Genomic DNA, 25,500 nt, shown 5'->3' with positions numbered 1-25,500 from the left:
TTCATTCCTTTTTATTGCTGAATATTAGTCCTTTATTTGGATATACCAAATTTTTTTATTCATCAGTTGATGGGCGCATATGGGCTAATTCCATATTGGCTGTTATGAATAATGCCCTGAACATTTGTGTGTAAGCTTTTTGTGTGAACCTGTGTTTTAATTTCTCTTGACTCTATATCTAGGGGTGGAATTGCTGAGTCTTATGGTGACTTTGTGCTTAACCTTTTGAGGAACTGCCAGACTTTTCCAAAGTGGTTACATTACTTTAAATTTACCAGAAACATATAGGATTCCAGTTTATGCACATTCTCACCAACAGTGTTTTTGTCTGTCTGATTCCAGCCATGCTAATGGGTGTGAAGTGGCACTTCATTTTGGTTTGGATTTGCATTTCTTTGACAGTGAATGAATGATGTTGAGCTTGTTCTCTTTGTGCATATATCTTCTTTGGAGAAATGGCTATTAGAATCTGTCAATTGTTTAATTGGGCTACTTGCATTTTTATTATTGAGTTGTAAGACCTCTTTATATATCTGAATACAAGTCCCTTATAGATGTGTGATTTGCAAGTATTTTCTCTCATTTTACCATTTTCATTTCACTTTCTGTATATTTTTCTATTGTTCTCTGCACAAAAGCCTTTCATTTTGACGAGGTTTGATTTTTTGTTTTGTTTGTGCTTTTGGTGTCATATCTAAGAACACTTGACCTAATTCAGAGTCACAGAGATTTACTCCTGTGTTTTCTTCTAAGACTTAATTTTAGCTCTTTCAGTTAGGTCTGTGATCCATTCAGTTAGGACATAGTATAAGGAAGGAGTCTGACATTCTTTGCGCAGTTGTGTTGGTATTATTTATTGAAAGAACTATTTCACCATTAAATTGTCCATGCCTTAGTCAGAAATGAATTGACAATAAATGTCAGGATTTATTTCTAAACTCTCAATTTGATTCCATTCATCTATATTTCTATCCTTATGCTAGTACCTCACTATCTTGATTACTGTAGCTTTGTATGTTTTGAAATCAGGAAGTGAGAGTTTGCTAGTTTTGTTCGTTTTCAAGATCATTTTGGCTAAATTTTGGGTCCCTTGTGTTTTCATATGAATTTGGGGATCAGCTTGTAAATTTCTGGAGGGAAAAAAAAGCCAGCTAGAATTTTGAAGGATTGCATTGAATCTGTAGATCGATTTGGGGAGTATTGTCATCTTTACATGAAGTCTACTAATACATGAACATAGTATGTCTTTCCATTTACCTAGGTCATCTTTAATTTCTTTCAAAGTGTTTTGTAAGTTTTAGTATGTAAGCCAGTATTTTTAAAAGCTATCCAGGTGATTCAAATGTGCAGGTGGGGTAGAAAACCCTGCCTTCAGTAACCATGAGTCACCCCCTAATTATATTCAGAAAATGTTTCTGGGTTACTAACTGACTCAGGAATTCTCATTCTTTTGCCTCTTTTGAAGTCTGAAATGTTTTCCCTGCAATTGTAGGCTTTCAGAATATCTGTGGTTGACATTCAGATGTAGCTATGGTTAACAGGGCTGAGGGTCAGTACTCCTATCTTACCACAGCCCCATCCTTTTTAGTCCTCTGACTACCCAACATGTATTCTTTGAGAAAGGATATCACTGTTAGATAGTTGCGGAGAGATCCTCTTGCTACCCATATATCCAGGGCAGAGTCCTGGTGCCTCAACTCCAGGTGCCTCTGGGCCAGTGTACCACCTAACACATCTTCCAGGCACTGGGAGAACAGTCATGGGTAGGGTTTCCTTGTCACAGAGCCCTTTCTAGTAAGTAGATGAAAGACTCCAAAACAGAAAAACCTGCTAGACTAAATGAATCATTAGTCAGGTTCCTCTCATTTGTAGCTCGGTTAGATTATGTCTGCATAATTAATGGTAAGGCTGATCCTCTGTAAAATACGGCCCCTTGGTGCTCAAGCTTTAGCTGGGAATAGTTTCCTGTAAAATTCTGAAATGGGGATGATGATAGTACCTAATGTTAATTAACTGTATTCTGAGGATGGAATTAAGGGGTTTGTGTTTTGCTAGCGTTAACTAGTATGGGAAGGTTTCATAGTTCTAAAATGCAGCCATTTGTATCAGTTTTATATCAGTTAAGTCACAGATATTTAGTAGGGTATTTGTAAAGGGTGGATTAGGTACTTGCAGAGGGTGCATTGAGCTGAAGTAAGCAATTAAAATGTAATTATATCATTATTTTCACCCTTTTTAGGCCATTGCCATTGTGCTGGGATTCATGGTTATTGTGGCTTTTGCTTTAATAATATTCTTTGCTGTGAAAACTCGAAGAAAGATGGACCAGTATGACAAGTCAAATATTTTGTGGGACAAGGAGCCTGTTTATGATGAGCAGCCCCCCAATGTTGAAGAGTGGGTGAGTATTAAAAAAACCAGCAAGCATCCAATCTTTCATTAAACCCCTAGGTTTCTGTCTCTGAACTTGACCTTTAGTGCTTTGTGAAACTCTGTTCTTAGAATTATTGTCTATGTTTCAAAAGTTTTGGTCTCAGGTTTTACTTTAAGAAGGTGGGGTAAGTAGAAATTATTTTACTATAAGGTAAAAATGAGGTTTCCATTTTCAAGAAGTAGATCTAGGCACTGAAAATGGATTGATTCTCAAGTAATCATGTGAAAAAAATAAACTAATCATGTGGAAGGAATTAACACAACTCCCCACCCCCACCCAGTCACCTTTTACTTTCCTGCTTATCCTTTGGAGGGAAACACTATTACCCAGGGTACTCCCTGGGATCAAGATTGCCAAAGGGTGTTTTTGGAGTGGTAGCAGGTGGCAGACTTAAACTTTTTTACATGGAGTACAGCCTGGTGAATCACAGTGTCGGGTTCTGCGCTAATATTCACAGTATCTATGAACCACTTAATGAGGCCAAGAGAGATTAGAGCAATTTCCTTTTTTGTATATACTGATAAACCACTGGTAGGTAACTTCCTATGTTATATGATTTGCTGAAAGCCCACAAAGTCCCTCTCTTCAAAAGTATTTCCCCAATGCATGTTATTGAAAACCTAACCTGTCTTTAGAGATGTTTGGAGTAAGACTTTGTTTCTTAGAAATCCTCTGTTAGGATGATGTTGGGACCAACCCCAGAAACTGCCATTGTAGGGTTCTTTGAGCAGATTGATTGCTTCCATGAGGGTTAGTTGAGAATCCTGGACACTGGTTCCAGGATAGGATTTTTTACTTACTTATTTGTTGGCTAGTGGGAGGTCAGTGGAAAGGGCTAAGGGTGGGTACTGCTGGTCAGAGGTAGATATTGATCATCCCGAAGGCTCCTTTAGCTGTAGCGTCGCATACATCTTGTGTTGGAAGAATCCTAGAAATGCAGATGAAAGGCGTATTTTTACTGATTTTACAGAGAGATGAGGGAGAGGAAGAGAGAGAGAGAAACATCAGTGTGAGAGAGAAACATTGAGCGGTTGCCTTCTGTGTGTCCTGACCAGGATCGAACCTGCAGTCTGATTAAGTGCCCTGACTGGAAATTGAACCCGAAACCTTTTTGGTGTACGAGGCAGTGCTCCAACCGAGCACGGTCCAGGGCTGATTTTTTTTTTTTTAGTTACGGAGCAAAAATTAAGCAGTCTTAGGAAAGTCAGAAGGTGGGGTATATGCCATGGAAATGATAGTTCTATGTCCCTGCCCTTGAAGAAATCCTGTGTTAGGATGGATTGTTCTTTGTCCGTCCTCAGTTTTTCCACCCATAAAGTGTGAAGGTGTTAAGGAATGTTTTCCTTTAACCTTTAGCCCCAGGCAAGGCCAACGCAGATGGAATAGGACAGTCTATTGTGAACTATGAAGTAAATGTTTCTTGGGAGTTTCTGGGCGTGTCAGTTTTCACTGGCTGTTGGATTTATTTACTTAAGGTTTCGAGAGCCTTAAAAAAAAAAAACTGACTTAAGAGAGACCAGAGCCAGTAATAATAGAGTCCCAGTGAACTTTGGGCTCTCGTCTGATTTTACTGTCATGAATGTTTAGTCAGTTCCAGGTGCTTTTGATAATTTGGCAAAGGCTAATCATAACTTATGGAGGTGACGATGATGATGCAGTGGAAAGGATTTAGCTTATTAAAAGGCATTATTTTTATAATGCTTCCTCACTGAATCTCTAGAAAAATTGATAGCCCAGACTAGGCTGTTTGATGTATACTTAATAGTTTCTCTGTAGAAATAACTGTTTCGCTGTATGAAACTTAAAGAATCATCTGATAAATAGCAGGTATACAATTTTGGCATGCTAGTGTTTTATGTGATACTTGCAAATTCTTCATTTCTTTTCCCTTTCCCTTCTTTTCTCCAAATAAACGGCATAAGGAAGGCTAGTATTTGAAACTAGAGGCCTGGTGCATGAAATTCGTGCACTTGGTGGGGGGGGGTCCCTCAGCTCAGGCTGCACCCTCTCCCAGTCCAGGAGCCCCGCGATCAGTTGCCCCACAGAGGGAGGACCCACCGCAGCCCGCACGGGTCAGTGGCCTGGGCCTTCCTCTGCAGGGCGCTCAATCGCGGAGTCCCTGATCCATTGCGGAGTCCCTGATCCATCGCCCTGCAGAGGGTGGCCTGGGTCTCCCTCTTTGGAGTGATCATGGAGCCCCCACGATTGATTGCCCTGCCGGCCAGTGGCCTGGGCCTCCCTCTGAGGGGCGATTGTGGGATGATGGTGGCCCCCGCCACACACCACCACCACCACCACCACCAATTGCATTGCACCTCCTTGGCTGGCCTGGTGCCCGTGTGTGTCATAGCATGGTCGTCCGGACGGCTATTCGGCCGTTTGGTCGATTTGCATATTACACTTTTATTATTATAGATAAGCTACTTAGAGGTGGTTTTAGCCACGGGTGTATTGCTTTTCCTTTCATCCTCCACTCACCTGCCCAAGTTTGCTTTGCTAAACTCAAAACCAGCACCTTTGACCTTGCACCCTCGATTTCCCACCTTCTCTGTTGTTCAGCAGATGAGCATCCAGCCCTCTGCTGTCTCAGGAGTATTTGATCTATACATAGATGTATATTTCAATGCATTCTTGGGAGGAGCAAGTTCTGCATCCTCCTACGCTGTCACCATCTTGGACCTCCTCAGGAAATGTGCAACTTTCTAATTTCCTGTCTCTGAATCTTTAGCACAATGGTTTCTCTGCCTTCCTAGGGAATTTTAGTTTTTTTTTTTTTTTCTACCTCCCCCTTCTGTATATCTTGTACTTTGTAAAATAAACAGACCATGTTTGCATACTGGGTGTTAACCTAGTTCTTTGAAGCTCACTTAAGTTTGTGCCAACATTGTTGTATTTTAAATGTTTAAAGGTCCTTTTAACAAATTTACAGACCTTTATTTTTTCTGTATGTCCTCAAACCCCAGAACTAATGGGTACTTTTTCTGAATTAAAGTACAATCAGTCATTGATGAACGATGGGGATAAGTTTTGAGAAATGCGCCTTAGGCGATTTCATCATTGTGAACATCATAGTGTAGACTTACTCAGACCTCGATAGTATAGCTTACTACACATCCAGGCTATATGGTATAACCTGTTACTTCTAGGCTACAAGCATGAATAGCATGTTTCTGTACAAAACATGGTATTAAATCAATTACGAGAGACAATGCAATCAAGAGACACAGCAAATGCAAGATCTCTGAGGTTCCTGCCAACATAACACAGCATACTGTTTTACAGCGAACATTGTTTTATAAGTAGAAAGAGGACACTCAAATACCGTAACAATAAAAAGTATAGTGTTGTAACTAAATAAACCGTTAACATTGTTGTTTATTATCAAGTATTATGTACTGTACATAATTCGATGTAAAGGTATGTGCTATACCTTTATACAACTAACAGTGCATAGGTTTTTTTACACCACAGCATCATCACAAACACGTGAGTAATGCATTTCACTACAGTGTTGCAAGTCACTAGGACTCAGTGGTCTGCAAACTCATTAGTCAACAGAGTCAAATATCAACAGTACAACGATTGAAATTTCTTTGGAGAGCCAAATTTTTTAAACTTAAACTTCTTCTAACGCCACTTCTTCAAAATAGACTCGCCCAGGCCGTGGTATTTTGTGGAAGAGCCACACTCAAGGGGCCAAAGAGCCGCATGTGGCTTGCGAGCCGCAGTTTGCCGACCACGGCGTGACTAGGTGATAGAAAGTTTTCAACTCCATTACAATTCTTCCAGGCTAGCCACCTTGTTAATACCCTAACTGCAATACTGCTGTATGGACTCTCATAAGAGAAACTGAGGTTTGCAGATGACTTCAGTAATTTGTCTCAGACTTGACATTCTAATCTGCAGGACAAGTTTGCTGTTATAACTTGTATTTCTTGTGTGTGTGTGTGTGTCTTTTTTCCCTCTGAGACACAATTTTCTTTGTCAACAGAATTGGAGAAAATAGTATATTTTCGATCCATAGTTGGGAATCTGCGTATGGGGAGGGTCAACTTAAGTTTTACAAGGGGTCTGGCACTCCTAAACCCTGCATTGCTCAAGGGTCAACTGTACTGAGTATAACTAATAGATTAGAATGATAATATATGTGTAAAATGCTTATCTCTACTACAGATCAGCATACCAGCTATCAATGAGTATTTTCTGCCTGTCTGCTAATTTGCACCTTTTCTTGTTATTGCCACATGATTATGTCAGAAACAGGTGTAGGCTAAGTTTGGAGACAGCATGCCTTAAACTTGTTTCTCCATTGTTACCAAGTAGTAATTTGTTTTAAAAGATTCTATTTTTAGCCCTAGCTGGTTTGGCTCAATGGATAGAGCATCGGCCTGCAGACTGAAGGGTCCCAGGTTCGATTCCAGCCAAGGGCACATGCCTGGGTTGTGGGCTCGATCCCCAGTAGGGGGCGTGCAGGAGGCAGCCAATCAATGATTCTCTGTTATCATTGATGTTTCTATCTCCCTCTCCCTTTCTCTCTAAAATCAATAAAATATATATTTTTAAAAAGATTCTATTTTTAGCCCTGGCTGGAGTGGCTCGGTTGGTTGGCCATCATCCTGTGCACCAAAAGGTTGCCAGTTAGATCCCCAGTAGGGGGCGTGCAGGAGGCAGCCTATTGGTGGTTCACTTTCACATTGATGTTTCTCTCCTCACTTCCTCTCTCTCAAAATTAATTTTTAAAAAATCCTTTTAAAAAAAGATTTTATTTTTACGTAGGAAATACTTAAAGCTAAGTTTGTTATCTAGGTAGCTTTATTTCTATAAGTTTCTAAGCCTTTGACACTGTGATGCAACATTTATGCAGCATTGCTCCCAGGATTTACCTGACAAGGTAGGAGCTAGTAAGGATGAGCTGGCTGGGTGTAGAGAAGGGACAGGGTTCCTGATTGTTCTTTGTGGTGATGAAGACTGTCCCTTTGTCTGTTTATTTAACAGGTTCCTCACGTATAAATGGGGAAAATACAAGTTCCACCTACAGATTTGCTGATTCCGTAACAATTAAAGGGCTTAGGTCAGTCTGGACCAGCGCATATTTTATTAATGCCCAATACATTTTAGCTAGAGTAGTAGTTGTTAGCATTTGCAATGATGAGTGTGAATAAGGGAACTTGGCTAAGAGGACCTAAAATGTAAGTACTTTAATATTGGTTGCAGTTTAACTTAATTTTCCTCTTACTTGTAAGGTTATAAGCTAGCTACAAGTTCTGATAAAAACATTTTTTTTTTCTTTTCTGAAAGGGTATAGGCAGGCCCTGAATAACATCTCCTTGTACACAGGATGGGGGAAACAGATATGGATGGGGTAGGTGACTGGGACTGAGCAGTGGTGGTAATCGGCATTAGACATCTGAAGAAATTTGAAGAGATTTTGTTTGTTGTTGTTAATTCTCACCCAAAGATATTTTTCCCGTTGATTTTTAGAGAGAGTAGAAGGGAGGGGGGGAAGAGAGAGAGACAGAAACATCAATGCGAGAGAGACACATCGATTGGTTGCCTCTCGCACATGCCTGGACTGGGACTATGGATTGAACCTTCAGCCCAGGTATGTGCCCTTGACTAGGAATCGAAACCGAGACCCTTCAGTGCACCTGCCGACACTCTAGCCGCTGAGCCCATGGGCTAGGGCTGAATAGCTTTTTAATTTTCAGCCACTTACAAGCATTCTTTAATGTAAAAGCAGTCATTTTACAGGGCTTCTGACTATTGGTATGCTATATTGGTATACTGTTACCTGTGGCCTCAGGTGAGTCAAAATGATACCAAAGTGGAAGTGCCCTATCTGGCTACTGACTTTTAGAACCCACCAGCACAGAGTGCGGAGGCCCTGTCTGTCTGGCACCCCTGTGAGTGAAAAGGGGTGGGTGGGCGAGCAGGCCAGGGCATCCCGGGGAGCCGGGTTAAGAGTTGTAATGGAAGATGCAGTAGGAGGTGGAGTATGTGGTGAAACTAGTGATGCCTTTGTGGCTCTCTGAAAGCAGGAATTCCTAGATTTCAAGCACTACTTAGAACTAATGATAGGTGATAGTATAATGGTCCAAATGGGGCAGTTGTCTGCCTTGGTCAGTGGTTCTTAAACCTTACAAGCATCAGAATCACCTGGAGGAATGGTTAAAACAGCTTGCTGGGCCCCACCCCCAGAATTTCTCATTCAGTAGCTCTGGAATGGTGCCTGGGAGTCTGCATTTCTAATGAGTTTCCCAAGTAACGTGGATGCTGCTGTCTGGGGACCACACTTTGAGAACCACTGCCCTGCAGAGCCACGCTGCACTGAGTTAAGGTAGGCACGGGGCCTTTTCCGCGTCACGGTAACATTGTACAGAGTCCTGGAGGAAACGAGGGCATTTGGAACCCCAGATGGTGACTGACCACCGGCTCTGAGAACTAAGGTGTTCCGGGCCTTGTGGCATACCTGTTGGGGAGCGCTGGCATAAGATACATGAGTATTAAAATACAGTCTGCACCAGGACTTCCGTTTCTAGAGCAAGGAGGCCTTGAATGTTATCACTCACTGAGGATAAGGTTTCTCCAGCTCACCCTCTTCCAAAGCTCTGTTAACAATTCATTGACTCCTAGGGAGTTTCAGAATTCATCTTTGTTGATATATGTTAGTATTTCCCAACGGGCAGCATGAACTTCTGTTGGGGACACTGTGTTTGCTAACTCCTCAGTGCCATTTGATCAACAGTAAGTGAATCAGACGGGCTCAAACCTGGTCCATGAGCTCTTCAATTGTGGGATTAGTACATTTGGGAACATCTGCCTTCAGGAGGCCCAGGGTGGAGAAAAGTCTGAGGGAACTTTCCAGAGGCAATTTTGAGGCTCTTGTTGGGGGAGCATCTTGTGGGTATAATCTCAGAAAACAGGAAAAACAAGTTGGGCCACGTACTGGTCTGAAAGTGGACGCAGGTTGTAAAACTGGAGATGGTACTTTGAGATTAAGGGACTCCTCCCTCTGATGTCTGTTCTTTCTCCACTATAATTACCAAGCAGGAAAGGCCCTTCTGTTCCCCTTCTGAGGGTGGTGTTTCTACACTCTGACCTAAGCAAAGGCACCTGGTGACTGAAGCACAGATTCACAGTAATTTTGTGTCAGAAGGTGCTTTTACTTTTGTCTAAAAGGCAAGTAAGGCTCTTCAAAATGGATTTACCTCACATCTCATTAGGGTGTGGTGAGGAGTTGAGGAAAGAGAATGACTCCATTTGTTACAGGGACTAGTCAGTACCCAGACTAGATAGGCACGCCAAGCCATATTTAAATTACTGAGGTTGCAGTTTAAGTGAGAAAGCGTTGGCCTTTGGAGCCAGGTGGACTAGGGTTCAAATCCCTTGTCTACCACATCACCTTCTGTGTGACCTTGAGCAAATTAATTTAATTGTAGAGGCTTAATTTCCGCATCTGAAAGTGGAGATAATTGTATCTACTCGGGCAGTGGTGAGGAATAGACAGGTCATAAATACATAACAGGTGAACTTTCCTCTTGTTCTTAGAGGCAGGTGACTTGTCAGATTGCTACGTGAGTTGATGCAGGTGGAGCCTGTCTCTTTTTCCCTTCTGTGAACTGGGAATGAAGACGGGATGAAGAGAAACATGGGGAATGGCTGTGAAATCTCCTTTTGCTCGTACTAATTCCAAATGACATATGAAGTTGTTTTGCATGGAAAGAAGTGGTTTCCCCAAACTGTGTTTTGGGGGAGAAAATATTTTCTTTCAAAGGGCCCTAGAACATTCTTTTTTTAATCCCATCTGTGATTTAGAAGGGTCAGGGTGGGAGGGAGTCTGGGCATGAGTCAATAGCCTTCCCACACAGGATTGAGTAGTCTGTCTTAGCACCCGCCCCCCCCCCCGCCCCCCCGCCCCCCCCCCCCGGGAAGGCACAATGCTGACAGGGTTTGGAGCAGGGTTGAATAGAGCCACCCCCTGTTTTCCCTTTAGCACCCCACAGGGATTTAGGATATTTTCATGAATTTTCCAAGGAGTGTTAGATGTGGTTACAAAGGTGTGCTTTTTCCCCCCACAAGTGGCATAATCAGAACTCTTCTTATGAGTAGAATTAAATTTTGAATAAAATTTTGTCCTCATAATTACCTCTTGTGAAGACCTTTTGAAATTATTTTATTTGAATTTATTTCACGTTGACATTTCAGAAACACTTTTGTTCTCTGGATTGAAATACGTATCTTAGGAAAACTTCTCCTGTGCCTCACCTGAAGTAGTTACTCATATTCCTTAAACAAGGTCGGTGTGAGTGCTTGTCCTTTTTGAATATAGTCTCCAGAGTGAGTCTGAGTCATTTTTTTGGTTGCTTAGGTGTCTTTTTCCTCAGCATGTCTTTCCTTCTGTTGTCTTATCTTTCCCTTCTACCGTCTGTATGTGGGGTGTGGGTGCCACTAGGACCAGGACTCCTCCAGCAGATCCCAGATAAGGGAAGCTGGTTGGGCCCTGCTGGGTGGATTTCTGCTGCCTGCAGCTTGCCTCCGCCTTCACGTGGGTCTCCTCCCCACTGCAAGGCCCTGGAGGGAGGGGCACTGGGTAGCCTCCCAGGCTCCTCTGTGCTTCAGAGCAACAATTGCAGCATTTGGTTTCTGGAATGATTGGCACTCAAACTTTTCTTTCCTCTCAGTACTTAGTAGAAGCCAAGTCTTTCTTAATTTGTGTTTTTACTTCTGCCCCTAATTTCTCAGAGTTGTCCCAAGGTACTTGAGGAAAACTGTTCACCATTTGATGCTTAAAATTAAGCCTAGTTTTTCTCAGGTTCTAAAACTTTAAGCAGATTTTATTTATTACAATTATTAAAATGGTGGGGTTTTGTTTGTGTGTGGGTTGTTGTTTTTTTTTATAAAACAACTTTAACAACATCATTGAGTCTTGTGGGCTGGCTGGGTAGGGATCCTATCAATAATAACTGTGAAGCTCAGAAATCCTTTTTGTCCGAATAGGACGCACAGGTTGAGGACTCCCTATATAAATTACTAATACCTGGTCATCCACACTGGGGCTTCCCCCTTCCTTCTCCTGTCCTTTCAAAGCAGCAGGTTTGTACTCATTTTGCATGGGTACTATGAGAAAAAGTAATATTTTAGCTTTTTTTTTTTTTTTTTTTTTTGGTAAAAAGTAAAGTATGAAAAGGAAAAAAATGACCTTACTCTTTATTTTATAAATATACTAGAGGTCCGGTGCACGAAATTCGTGCACGGGGGTGTGTGTCCCTCAGCCCAGCCTGCATCCTCTCCAATCTGGGACCCCTTGAGGGATGGCCGACTGCCCGTTTAGGCCTGATCCCAGGACTGCTGGCTCCCAACTGCTCGCCTGCTTGCCTTCCTGATTGCCCCTAACCACTTCTGCCTGCCAGCCTGGTCACCCCCTAACCACTCCCCTGCCAGCCTGATTGATGCCTAACTGCTCCCCTGCCAGCCTGTTTGGCCCTAACTGTCTTCCCCTGCAGGCCTGGTCACCCCTAACTGCTCTCCCCTGCAGGCCTGGGTCCCCCCAACTGCTTCCCTGCAGACCCAGTCACCCTCAACTTCCCTCCTCTGCCAGCCGGGTCACCCCTAACTGCCCTCCCCTGCAGGCTTGATCACCCCCAACTGTCCTCCCTTGAAGGCCTGATCCCTCCCAACTGCCCTCCCCTGCTGGCCTGATCGCCCACAACTGCCCTCCCTTGCAGGCCTGGTTCCTCCCAACTGCCCTCCCATGCTGGCCATCTTGTGGTGGCCATCTTGTGTCCACATGGGGGCAGGATCTTTGACCACATGGGGGCAACCATCTTGTGTGTTGGAGTGATGGTCAATCTGCATATTACTCTTTTATTAGATAGGGTAGAGGCCTGCTGCACTGGTGGGGACCAGCTGGTTTGCCCTGAAGGGTGTCCCGGATCAGGGTGGGGGTTCCCTTGGGGTGTGGGGCAACCTGGGCGAGGGGCCTGTGTTGGTTTGCAGGCTGGCCACACCCCCTGGTGACCCAAGCAGAGGCCCTGGGATCTGGGATTTATTTATCTTCTACAATTGAAACTTTGTAGCCTGGAGTGGAGCCAAGCCTTCTGCTCGCTCCATGACGGCAGCCATTTCTGTTGGGATTTATGTATCTTCTATAATTGAAACTTTGTAGCCTTAAGTGGAGGCCAAAGCAGGCCAGGGCTGCAGAAGCTTGGCTTCCTCCATCACTGCAGGCAACCCTAGCCTCCTGCTCTCTCCAGCTCCGTGGCTGCCGCCATTTCTGTTGGGATTTATTTATCTTCTATAATTGAAACTTTGTGGCATTGAGTGGAGGCCTGGGCCGGCAAGGACAGGCGGAAAGCTTGGCTTCCTCCATTGCCAGGGAAACCCAAGCCTCCCTCCTGCTCTCTGTGGCCGCAGCCATCTTGGTTGGGTTTATTTGCATATTCCCTCCTGATTGGCTGGTGGGCGTGGCTTGTTGGTGTATCGGATGTATGATCAATTTGCATATTAGTGTTTTATTAGATAGGATTTTACCTCTGCCTCTATACCCTTAAGCTCATTTTAAGGGCATGGTCTGCTTTTTATTCTTCTATGAGTCTGTATCAGGATTTTTAAAAAATTAAATTTATTGGGGTGAGCCCTGGCTGGCTGGCTCAGTTGCTTAGAGTCATGGTCGGCAAACTGCGGCTCTCGAGCCACATGTGGCTCTTTGGCCCCTTGAATGTGGCTCTTCCACAAAATACCACGGCCTAGGCGAGTTTATTTTGAAGAAGTGGCATTAGAAGAAGTTTAAGTTTAAAAAATTTGGCTCTCAAAAGAAATTTCAATCATTGTACTGTTGATATTTGGCTCTGTTGTCTAATGAGTTTGCCGATCACTGGCTTAGAGCATCGTCCCAATACACCAAGGTTACAGGATTGATCCCTGGTCAGGGCACATACAAGAATCAACCAGTGAATGCATAAATAAGTGGAACAACAAATTGATGTTTCTCTCTCTCCCTCTCTCTCTCAAATCAATGAAAATAATAAATAAAGAATTTATTGTGGGGACATCGGTTAATAACATCTTATAGATTTCAAGCGTACAATTCTATATACATCACCTGTATATTGCATTGTGTGTTTGACATGCTTGGCTGGGGATTTTTAAAAATGTGAACCTGTCACAGATGTGCATGCCATCCCTTTGCAGAGACCATGCTAATAAATGAATCTTGTTTGTATTATTCCAATTTTAGTATATGCTCTGCCAAAACAACCAGTACCTGGGAATTTTTTGTGCATACATATAAAAAAGGTTAAAGTAACCAAAGACCTGCTTGCTGGAGGGTGAAGTCAGTGGACAAGTTAGTCCTGTCCTGCTAAGAGATAAAGTCAGTGCAGAGCAGCTCATTTAATACGATGTTTGGATATACACAATGTAGAGCAGCAGTAAGTGAGATAACCTCTGTGCAGCAAACTCTGGGAGACCCAAAGAGAAGGTAGGAGACTGCCCCGGGAGAGGTAGTGGATTGTAGCAGAGGCTTTCCAGTGAGCCCTGTGTTTAAATTCCACATTACCATTTACTAGGTATAGGTCTTTGGGAAAGTTGTCTGGCTCTCTGAACCACAGCTTCCTCATTTCTGAAAAAGGAATCATAGTATTTACCTCTAAGGTTGTGCTTACTAAATAATGTAGGAGTTCAGTATCTGGCACATTGTAAGCAGGCAGACAGTGGTGGCTTTTAGAACAGTCGACTGCCTACTGAAGTTAGAGATATGGGAGCAAGCCATTATACTGCTGTGTGAACAATTGTTCCCACAGTGCGTAAGTGCTGTGGTGGGTGGGAGGTTTGTGTGCACAGGTGCTTGAGGAGATGGGAAGACAGATAGATGCCTCACCCAGCAGGGACACAGGTGGAAGGCCTCCAGGAGGTAGTGGCATTACTACTCCTTGGTAGTGAGCCAAGACTTGAAGCCCCATTAAGGATTAGCTGGCAAAGAAAGGAGGAAGGACATTCCATTCCAGGCAGTAAGAAGTCTCTACAGGGACACCTAGGCACCTTTTGTCAAGTTTTGGTTTCTGGTTTGTCAGAGTCAGTAGGAAATCTCCAAGCTTTGAGCCTCTGATAAAGTTGTGAAGGGGAAAGAACCTGGAGGAGTGTTACATGGGTTTTAAAGAAAAGGATGTCTTTTTAAACTCTGAAGTCTCCAGAATAAGAATAGGCCTTTGTCAAGTCCTGAGGAATTCATCTGGGGAGCCAAGAATGGTTCCCACCCGCGCCCCCTGTGGTGGGATCTAAGCACACTCCTTGGCAACCCACCCACCGGTTTCCCAGTTGCTGCCAAACTCCACTCCAGGAGGAAATGATTCCATTCTTTTCTGACTCACAGGACTATCAAACAATCAAAAAGACCTCTATGGCCTTAGAGGGGTGGGTAAATAAATATTTCGGGCTGTGATATTGCAATGATAGGAAAAGAACAGGTCATGTTGTAATGCTGTGCTTAACGGGAAACAAGATGTCAAGTGTGTGTGTTGCAAGGAAATACACTGGGAAACAAGATGTCAAGTGGGTGTGTTGCAAGGAAATACACTGTACTGCTACTGAGCCTGATTGCAAGGATGCATAATAGCAAAATAATCCAATGAAAAGTCTGCTGTCACATTCAAATACTTATAAAATTATTTGTTTAGATCCAATGGCTTTAATTCCAAAACCCAGCATCTTCCGAGTTTTTACTATGTTCATAAAGGCACTGTGCTAAATGTGATACCTTGTCATGTCACTGAATTGTCAAAACAACTTTATGAAGTAAGAAGCTTCTGCATTTCTTCCAGATGAGCAGACTGAGGCTTTCTAGAATTTATATTTGGCAGATCTGGAGTAAGCCCAGATAATCTGATGCTATCACCAAGCTAAAGTAGTCCCACCCTACCTAATTTTGAAAAGTTGTTCTTTTTCTCAGAAATAGTTTATGGAGTTTTTAAATTTTATTTATGGATTGATTTGAGAAAGAGAAAAACACATTGAATTGTTGTTCCACTTATTTATACATTCATTGATTGATTCTTGTATGTGCATTGACCAGGGATGGAAACCTGCAGTCTTGGCTTATCGGGACAACTAACCAACTGAGCTACGGCCAGGGCCTATGGAGTTATTTTTAATGTTTTTTCCATGCTTTATTTTATTCCTTTACTTTGAAACAACTCAAAATTTAGCAGTTACTTTTAATCAATTGCAAAGTAATGTGCTAAGAGTTTTAGATGAAATATAAAGTGTGTTGGCTCTGCTTCATGAACTCTAACAATGTTGAGAATCTAATTGTCTATGCTTATTATATTTACATTTTTCTCCCAAAGGTTCTGTGGGAAACCTTTCATGTTAACAAAGCATAATGTCTAATATATATTCATTTTTAGTACAATTTCACTTACAGGAGAGCATAGATGGACAGTAACATGGGACTGTACTGTACAGGCTATTAATAATAGTGCCATTGAGCATGTACGTCGAGGGAGAATACACTAATCTCAATAAAGAATTATAGCAGAAATCAGTTTACGCTTCTTAATTTCTTCTGTGGTTTTAGTGGTCCATGTTTAGGGTGAAGGAGTTAAGAAGAACCAATGTCCTTTGCCCTAGCTAAGAGGTGTTCCAAGTGTGGTCCTTAGAACTTGTTAGAAATGAAAATTCTCACCCTAACACAGACCTGACGTACATAAAATGAAACTAGTCTTCCTAATATGGGGGAGAAGCAATTACCAGGGATAATTATTCCACCTAAACACACTAGGATGAGAATTGGGTAATTGGGTTTTTTTTCTTCTTCTTTGTAATTCATTCTGGACTTGTTAAACTAGCAATAGCACCTTTATGTGTTTGTAAAAATACTGATTTGACAGCGCCAATAACAAGGCAATCATGACAGGTTAATTGTACTTAATGAGCCCAATAAATACTAGATCATTTTATATGTATTTTTTCTTCCCCCTTTAAATTACAGGCTAACTAATACCTGTGTCTCTTTGGGGCTGTTTCTTTAGGTTAAAAATGTTTCTGCAGGCTCACAAGACATGCCTCCTCCCCCTTCGGACTACGTGGACAGAGTGTACAGTCCCGTGGCCTACTCTTCCAATGGTAAAGTGAATGACAAGCGTTTGTATCCAGAATCATCCTATAAATCAACACCGTAAGTAACAGCTTCTTTTGATAGAATGAGTCTAAAACATAAATACTTGCACTTTTATAAATCTGTTACTGTTTTGTACCATTTACCTTAAAAAAAATCCAACAGTTTGCATAAAGGCTGGAGACTGATCTTTGCATTGTAGGTGGATGCCTAGGGTTACTTGGAAGGTAAGAAGGGTGGGACTGTACGGTGGGGTCCTCTTCTTCTGAGCTGAAAGTGCTTTTCTCCTGATGATTGAATAGGTAAAGGTAGGTTAGGTTCTTTCACGCTAGGAATATGGTTCTCTGTCCTAATTCTGGTTTTGAGTTTAGGTGGGGGCATTACTGATTGACAGCAAAGCTAAGTGCATTTCTCAGTCTCTCCTTTTGCCTGTAATTATTAGATTTCATTTAGAGTGCTGAATAAATACCAAAAAAAATCATGAAGCTTTGGCTAGAAATAAATGATAATAATTGACTCAAGGGTCTTAGAGTTTGCAAGCTGGAAACGTATCTAGGCAAAAACCTAGAAGTGTTCCAAAGAAGAAAGAAAAGTTAAGAGTTCTTACAGTAAGTAGCCCTGGCCGGGTAAGTCAGTTGGTTAGAGCATGATCCAGATACACCACGGTTTGAGCCCCCATCAGGGCAGGTACAAGTATCAACCAATGAATGCATAAGTGTTTCTCTCTCCCTCACTCTCTCTAAAAATCAATAAATAAAAACACTTCTAGTTAAAGTCACATCCTTAAAAATAATCAGTCCTGCATTCTTAGCCCTCAGGCTGGTCCAAAACAGTTATCAGTCAGAAGTCAGGCTGTCTGGAGGATGGGCACCAGGAGCCTGGTCACGTCCAGAGTCCTTTAGGGGTGGTTAGAGGGTTATCTGCAGGTTTGATGTATGTCTAGGCCAGTGGTCGGCAAACTCATTCGTCAACAGAGCCAAATATCAACAGTACAACGATTGAAATTTCTTTTGAGAGCCAAATTTTTTAAACTTAAACTTCTTTTAACGCCACTTCTTCAAAATAGACTCGCCCAGGCCGTGGTATTTTGTAGAAGAGCCACACTCAAGGGGCCAAAGAGCCGCATGTGGCTTGCGAGCCGCAGTTTGCCAACCACGGGTCTAGGCATTATGTAGGTACTGGTTTAGGACTGGAAAGTTCAAAAGCTGAAGTTCCCAGGCAAGTTAAGATAAAAAGAATAATTTCTTCATGCCTCAACCTTCATAATGTTAAATAATTTAGTAGCTTGGTTAAAATGCCTTCATTTTATATTTTCCCTATCTTCACTCTGTACTCAGTAGAAAGGGAGATTGCTCACTGATCAACTCTGCCCACATATATTTTTATTAAACTACTAGAGGCCCGGTGCAGGGAAATTTGTGCACTTGGGGGGTTGGGGAAGTCGCTCAGCCCAGCCTGCGCCCTCTTGCAGTCCAGGACCCCTTGGGAGATGTCCCGAGGGATCAGGCCTAGGCTGGCAGTCAGACATCCCTCTGGCAGCCCGGGAGCCCTCTGGGGATGTGCGACCGCTGTCAGTCAGACATCCTTAGTGCTGCAGAGGAGGCAGGAGAGGCTCCTGCTGCCTCCACTGCTGCGCTTGCAGCCATCAGCCCTGCCTGTGGCTGAGCAGAGCTCCCCCTGTGGGAGTGCATGGACCACCAGGAGGCAGCTCCTGCATTGAGCGTCTGCCCCCTTGTGGTCAGTGCACGTCATAGCGACTGATCATTCTGGTCATTCCGCCATTAGAGTCAATTCGCATATTACCCTTTTATTATATAGGATAGGATTAGGCTTCATTTGAATTCAGGAATTTTGAGATCTCCTTTGCTGTGCTAGAGCCTCCATATTGCTGGTGAAGCCTCTAGGTTTTGTTATACATATAGTGTAAAAAAACGCAAATTGAGTTTCTGGCCTAGAGTCGGTATGCCGTTATAGTTTTTGAAATGGTATCCCCATTGTGGTTTTAGTTTATCCTAAAACCTAATTCTAATGAACTAGTGAAAAAAATGGATATTGGAGGTATTATTAAGGACTTGGATGTCATTTTTGCCTAAGGATAAGTTGTGTTGCTATATATATTAAATTCTAGAATTCCAAATTCCTTTGTAGACCAAAAAAAAAGAGAAACCTTCCCTTTAGTTCGTTTGATTGTTCTTAGTCACAGCTGTATCTGCTGGAAAACTTTTTGTGACTCCAAAGTTTCATTTCCACCGTGCACCCTCCTTTAGTGGGACCCACTGTGAGTGCACAGTGTGAACACCTGGAGCCCCATAAGGTGACACCAGCAGCTGCGTTAATGATGGAAGCAGTTTGAAGGCAATAGATTTATTATTGGAATGGAATTTGGAAACAGACGGGCAGCTGCCTTACACTCCATCTATGTTGCTTTGGTCTGCAGAATCAACCTTGCTGTTCATTCCAGTTGTGAATGATTGGGAGGAAGAGCGTTTTCTCTGTTCTTCTCTTTAGATTTAAAAAAAAAAAAACCAAAGCACTTGAAGCTATTAGGACAAAGGTACATAGCAGGGATTCAATCCTTGTGAAAGTTTTAAGCTGTGATTTATAGGACTTTCACACATGCAAAATAAATACCTATAATGCATGTGACCAGCTATGCTTCTAAATTTATTGTAAGACCTGCATGGTTACATAGCATTCCCACATGTTGTCCCTTTTCATGAAAACCAAAATATTTTCAAATTCATTTAGAACAATTTAAAAATCTTACTTATTCTTAAGTAAGCCAATACATTCATAAATAAAATTGAAAAGGGACAAAACAGATCTCTAGTTCCTCTCCCTGGAGGCAGCTGGTATTACCAGTTTCTTTTATATCCTTCCAGAGGTTATTTTTAAATAAAATATGCTGGCCAAATATGAATATTGGTGTGTTTTTTCTTTAAAAAATACTAGCATATTAAATGCCTTGTTAGCATTGTATCTTGGAGAGTGTTCATATTGGTATACAAAGAGTTTACTGATCTATTTCATAACTGCATAATATTCCAGCAGTAACTTCTTTTGTTATTCCCATATTGATGCACAGTTTCCCCCCAATATTTTGAGATTACAAACTGCTGCAGGGAATAAACTTGCACATTTATCACTTTGCACATATGTGAATGTATCTGGAGGAAAAATGTTAAAAGTAGAATTGCTGGCCGAAACCAGTTTGGCTCAGTGGATGGAGCGTCGGCCTGTGGACTGAAAGGTCCCAGGTTCGATTCCGGTCAAGGGCATGTACCTTGGTTGCGGGCACATCCCCCGTGGGAGGTGTGCAGGAGGCAGCTGATCGATGTTTCTCTCTCATCGATGTTTCTAGCTCTCTATCCCTCTCCCTTCCTCTCTGTGAAATATCAATAAAATATATTTAAAAAAAAAAAAGTAGAATTGCTGGACTAAAGGAAATTGCGTATTTCATTTTGATAGATGTCAAACTGTATTCCATAATGGTTGTACCAGTTTATACTCCCAACCTACACCCTAAAACTTTTTTGAAGGTGTTGGCAATGCAAATGAGATGATTAAGAACCCAGAAGGGGAGGATGGGAATGGTGCTAAGGGATACGAATGTGACAGCGAATCCCACAGCGCAGCACCTGATGTGTGCGGTAGTGATGGAAGGAACTGGCCGCCTCTGGGGAGTAATAGAAATTGTCGAGTGTTGACTGTGGCAGAGTACTGAGTGCTGTGGCGGATTCAGAGTGCATTGGCTGTGGAGGTAGAGATGCACATTAAGTAACAGTCTGTTTTTCCACATGCTTCCTGAGGTGCTAAGAACCCATGAGCACCTCTCCTCCTTGCTATTGTGGTAGACAGAGAAGGAATTGTGTCTGAGGTCCATGGTTCCTCAACACTAAGATTTTCTTCCCCCAAAAGCATAAGGTACATTCAGTAAAGAGCACTAATCTTGAGTATACAGCCTGATGAATTTTCACAGATGTGAACACTGAAGTCACCACCACCGCACCAAGAGAGACATCTCTAGCACCCCAAAAGGTCCTCTGATGTCCTTCTGTAGGCCCCCCCCCATTTTGATGCCTGTCACCATCTATTAGTTTAGTGTGTTATTGGAGTATTTATTTAATGGAATCATAAACATTCTCTCGTGTCTGGCTCCTCTTCATCTTAATGTCCTATACGTTAGAATTTCAAGGTAGTTAGAATTAATCCTGGATTAGGTGACAGCAGAAGGTGGTTGCGTCTTTACCCTCCCTAAGTGAATTTGGGAGAGCCCTGTTAGGTACACTCCCTAGTATACTGTCCACGCCCAGGGTGAATTAACCCTAATAAATCAAGGAAGTTGAGTGTTGACACTACAGAGAACTTTCAAGGCAGGATGACACCCTAGGGCGACAAATAAGACAGCCTGTTGTTGGTGGTAGCAAATAGGCTGATGGAGTAATCTGTTAGGACTTTTATGCAAGTCGAAGGAATTCACTGGCCCAGGGATGGGTCTGTGTCAGGCATGGCATATCCAGGGACCCAGAAGATATCAGGGCTCTTGTTGCTACGTTGTCTTTATTCTTAGTACAGCTTCCCTTGGAACAGGATGGGTTATCCACGTTCCCATCAGAAAATTCCTCCTTGGCAGGTGTGACTCAGTTGATTGAGCATTGTACTATGCACTGAAAGGTTGCTTGTTCCATTCCCAGTTAGGGCACATGCCCAAGTTTTAGGATTGATCCCTATTCCGGGTACTTGTGGGAGGCAACCAATCAATGCTTTTCTCTCTGCCTCCCTCCTCTTCTCTCTTTCTCTCCCCCTTCCTCTCTCTCTAAAATCAATAAAAACGTATTTTAAAAAAGGAATTTTTCACCCCAAAGCTTGCATATCAGTCTATTGGAAAGATTCTGATTGGCCCTAACCAGTTTGGGTTAGTGGCTAGAGCGTCGGCCTGTGGACTCAAGGGTCCCAGGTTCGATTCCAGTCAAAGGCATGTGTCTTGGTTGCAGGCACATACCCAGTAGGGAGTGTGCGGGAGGCAGCTGATCGATGTTTCTCTCTCATTGATGTTTATAACTCTCTTATCACTCTCCCTTCCTCTCTGTAAAAAATCAATAGAATATATTTTAAAAAAATATATTCTGATTGGCCTTTTGGATCATTGTCATCCCCAAGGTCAGGAAGATGAAGTTCTTTGATTAGCAAGGCTTAGTTACTCCCCGCCACCCCCCAATAATGGTGACAGTTCTAAACACCATATATAGGGTGTCCCCAAAAAATGTATATACACTTTGAATAATTATTCATTCCAATGAGTTAAATCTGAGAAGTATAAAACATAAGTTTACCTATCAGAAAAAAGTGTGTGCACATTTTTTGGGGGACACCAGAAAAATAATGGATATCATTCTGACAGTCAGGATACGGGTATTAATTATGCATTGTTTCTCCCCCATTGATACTGGGTGTCATCAGAAAACACGATTCATGTGACTGCTTTTAACTGAGTAATTACCTTGAACACCTGCCAGGTACACAGTACTGGGCCAGCTGCCCTGGGAATACCAAGTCCATGCTCTCATGGAGGTGGCAGACTAACAGGGGCGGAAGAAAGTGCACAATAACTACACTGAGAGTCATGGCAAGGTAACAGCAGCAAAGGCATGTGAGGGTGTGTGTGAGAGAATAAAACAAGTGAATAAAAAGGAACAACCCAAAAGCTACAAAAGGGGCACTTCCAGACCTGGGAGACTGAGTTGGATACTGAGGAAAGTATGCTGCTGGTTACTTGTTCTGGGTTATGTAGATCTTGATCTAATAGGACTTGCATGTAAAAGTAGGTTAGAATATTATTGAGAGTACACATATTCCCTAGTTCTTAAATTTATATATTCTTTTACTGCTAAGCAGTTTGTTCTTAGCTTTTATGCTATATTAAGTATGTTACTGTTTAGTATTTCGAAGGGTGTGGGAAGAGGAGAGTTGGAAAACTTCCAAGGTAAAGATTTATAATATCAATAACTAATAAAAAATTAGGGGGAAGCCTGCTTTAATGTTTTCTTTTTTCTAATTTCTCTTGCCCTTTCGTTTCCTTCCCTTCTGGCGCTCAGCCTCTCAAAGCCAATGAATGCTGAAGGTTTTGTTTGTCACCTCAAAGCAAGAAGCATGCATAGCGCCCGGCAATTTTGGCAATGTGTCTAGGAACTTGTTTAATTATTAACTCATGGAGAAAGTCACATTTTCCCTCCCTTTAGAAGTAGCATTAACTTAGCACATAAAGCCATGTTAACCTGAATAAATTTGGAAAGAATAAATAAATACTACCACCACCCCCAACTACAAACACACACTTTTAGACTTTGACAACAGAGTCAGGCAGTTCTGGATCACCTAGAAAAGAGAGTAAACTTTATAGATAACACTCAAGATTACTGTTATGGTAAGTTGAAAGAAATAAGAAATGAAAATCTTCAAACACCTTTAGTGGTTGATTTGAATAGCAAGGCTGATGTTGGGAAGTCTCAGGTGCTTTCCTTGCCTTCCTTTCCTTTCTCTTGCCCTTCTCCAGCTTGGCTACAGGTGAAAGGGAAGCTTTGCGTTTCTGTTACTCAGAAGTGGGATACAGTTGCCATAGCTCTTGGTATTTTATTCCATGTTAGGCTTCAGTTTTAAGCTTGTGGCTGAAACATTATGTGCGATGAAAAATCTGATTCGATACTGAACAATTGCATTAGAAAAATAAGTGTAGCCCTAGCCGATTTGGCTCAGTGGATAGAGTGTCAGCCTGTGGACTGAAGGGTCCCAGGTTTGATTCCAGTCAAGGGCACATGCCTGGGTTATGGGCTTGATCCCCAGTAGGGGGCGTGCAGGAGGCAGCCAATCAATGATTTTCTCTCATCATTGATGTCTCTATCTCTCCCTTTCTCTCTAAAATCAATAAATATATTTAAAAAAGAAAAATAAGTGTAATGGTAACCCCTCCGTTTCATTCATTCCGTGTGGCTTCAGGATTAACAAAGCAATTTTACAAAAGAAGTCTTAATGAGCCTTTTCATCTATTACTGTATAAAGCTTTTCAGTTTTTTTTTTTTTTAATTTTTAGGGTTTTTTTTTTGAGATGTCTTGAAAAGGAAATTGATATAAAGGAGTCTAAGATTAATATTACAAAGGTCTGTCTCTGTGAGTCAGCTTCCAAAGGTAGATATGCATGTGCATCCCTCTTCTCTACACAACAATGCCACGGAACTCAAAGAACCTGTAGAAAAGAATCATGGCCATTATTTTCCTGACAGCCTTTCGTGGAGTATATCCCCAGCTCAGGTCAGGTAAACATGTCTTCCAGACCAGCCTAAATTAAATGAAAGCTTAGATCCATTTTACTTAAAAGGTTTATAAATGGGCTCCTCTTACATAGGAACCTTAAAGCTTCTCGTATGTATTAGAGGATCTGAGCTGGTGCTACATTGAACGCAGGACACCAGGGGGTCCTCTCAGTGTTGAACAAATGAACCGCTTGAGTGAATGCACCTGCATGCAGATCTCCTAATAGTTACTGTTGCTGCTCTTTGTGCTGACAGCGCACTGGCAAAGGCTTGTAGTGTACCCAGTGACCACTGAGAAACCATTCCTGTTTATTAGGGTGCCTGAAGTGGTGCAGGAGCTGCCAGTGACTTCCCCTGTGGATGACTTCAGGCAGCCTCATTACAGCAGCGATGGTAACCTTGAGACACCGTCAAAAAGGGCTCCCGCAAAGAGAAGGGGGGGAAAGTCCAAGAGGCCAGAGCAAGACCACTATGAGACAGACTACACGACGGGCGGCGAGTCCTGCGATGAGCTGGAGGAGGACTGGATCAGGTACGCATCACCTCTTTTCTGGAACCCCCTGCACATTTGATAGTAGCGTTTGGGAGCTGTTGCATCCTGAACTGGGGTGGAAGGCATAATTCCGTTCTTTGCCAACCAGGACTGGAGACTGGTCTTACATGTTTTTTTCTTAGTACTCGTTGGTAATAAAGATGGACAATGGAGGGAATATGTTTGGCTGTATTCATATCTTACGTGGCCCCCACGCATGGCTGATAAACTTCACCAGGGCTCTTACTTTTGCCAATCATTACTCAAGAAAGGCCTTTGAATAAATAAAATACAAGTATAAAGGAACTTCATTTTACTGATTATAAATTTCCCAGACTGGCGCTGTGGCTCTGCTTTGGCATTTACTTTTAAGCTTCCACGATGACACCAGAGATTCTTTTAAAAGTTTATCCAAAGGATTTTGGAAAACAGTTCTGTAAACAGTTGTTAACAATTTAGTATTCTGGCCAAGATTGAGGTTAAGTTCCTTTGTGTGTGTGTCAGTGGTTTTGTTACAGTTCATCAGCACCAGCTATTCTCGTGTTTGATATAGCCCTTTTATACCCAACTATTATGAGGAATGGGACACAAATCAGAAGCATTTGTGGTGTGAATGGTGATGAATGAAAACATTGCTTCTCAAGGTGTTAAGGATGCATGGCGTGTGTATGGTTTGAAATTCCCTACACACTAGTGTTTCTCAGACCTTGTTTCCCCTCTCTCCTTAAGAGTTTTTGGCCTAGCCCTAACCGGTTTGGCTCAGTGGATAGAGCGTCAGCCTGCGGACTCAAGGGGTCCCATGTTCGATTCCGGTCAAGGGCATGTGCCTTGGTTGCGGGCACATACCCAGTAGGGAGTGTGTGTAGGAGCAGCTGATCAATGTTTCTCTCTCATCGATGTTTCTAACTCTCTATCCCTCCCCCTTCCTCTCTGTAAAAAATCAATAAAATATATTTGGAAAAAAACAAACGAGTTTTTGGCCTAGCTCAGCTATGTGAAATATTTGCTTAACTTATATCATAGAAGATTTAAATAAAAACTTTTAGAAATTCTGAATTCTTGTTTCTCTTTTGAGCAAATCCTTTAATTTATCCTCTCTGCAAAATGAAGGTAT

General features: G+C 42.3%; 1 protein-coding gene across 2 annotated transcripts in view; it reads left to right on the top strand.

Annotated features, from left to right (window-relative positions):
• Positions 1-25,500, top strand: part of OCLN (occludin) — a 47,020-nt gene that overhangs the window by 13,821 nt on the left and 7,699 nt on the right. For both annotated transcript variants that reach the window (XM_080679285.1, XM_080679284.1), the window contains exons 4-6: positions 2,240-2,401; positions 16,462-16,607; positions 24,171-24,386. In XM_080679285.1, the coding sequence (XP_080535411.1) occupies positions 2,240-2,401; positions 16,462-16,607; positions 24,171-24,386 (524 nt within the window). The remainder of the gene's footprint in view (positions 1-2,239; positions 2,402-16,461; positions 16,608-24,170; positions 24,387-25,500) is intronic.

This window comes from Plecotus auritus (assembly GCF_963455305.1).
Source record: "Plecotus auritus genome assembly, chromosome: 7".
NCBI classification, from domain to species: Eukaryota; Metazoa; Chordata; class Mammalia; order Chiroptera; family Vespertilionidae; genus Plecotus; species Plecotus auritus.
This window is presented reverse-complemented; position numbering and strand designations above follow the sequence as displayed.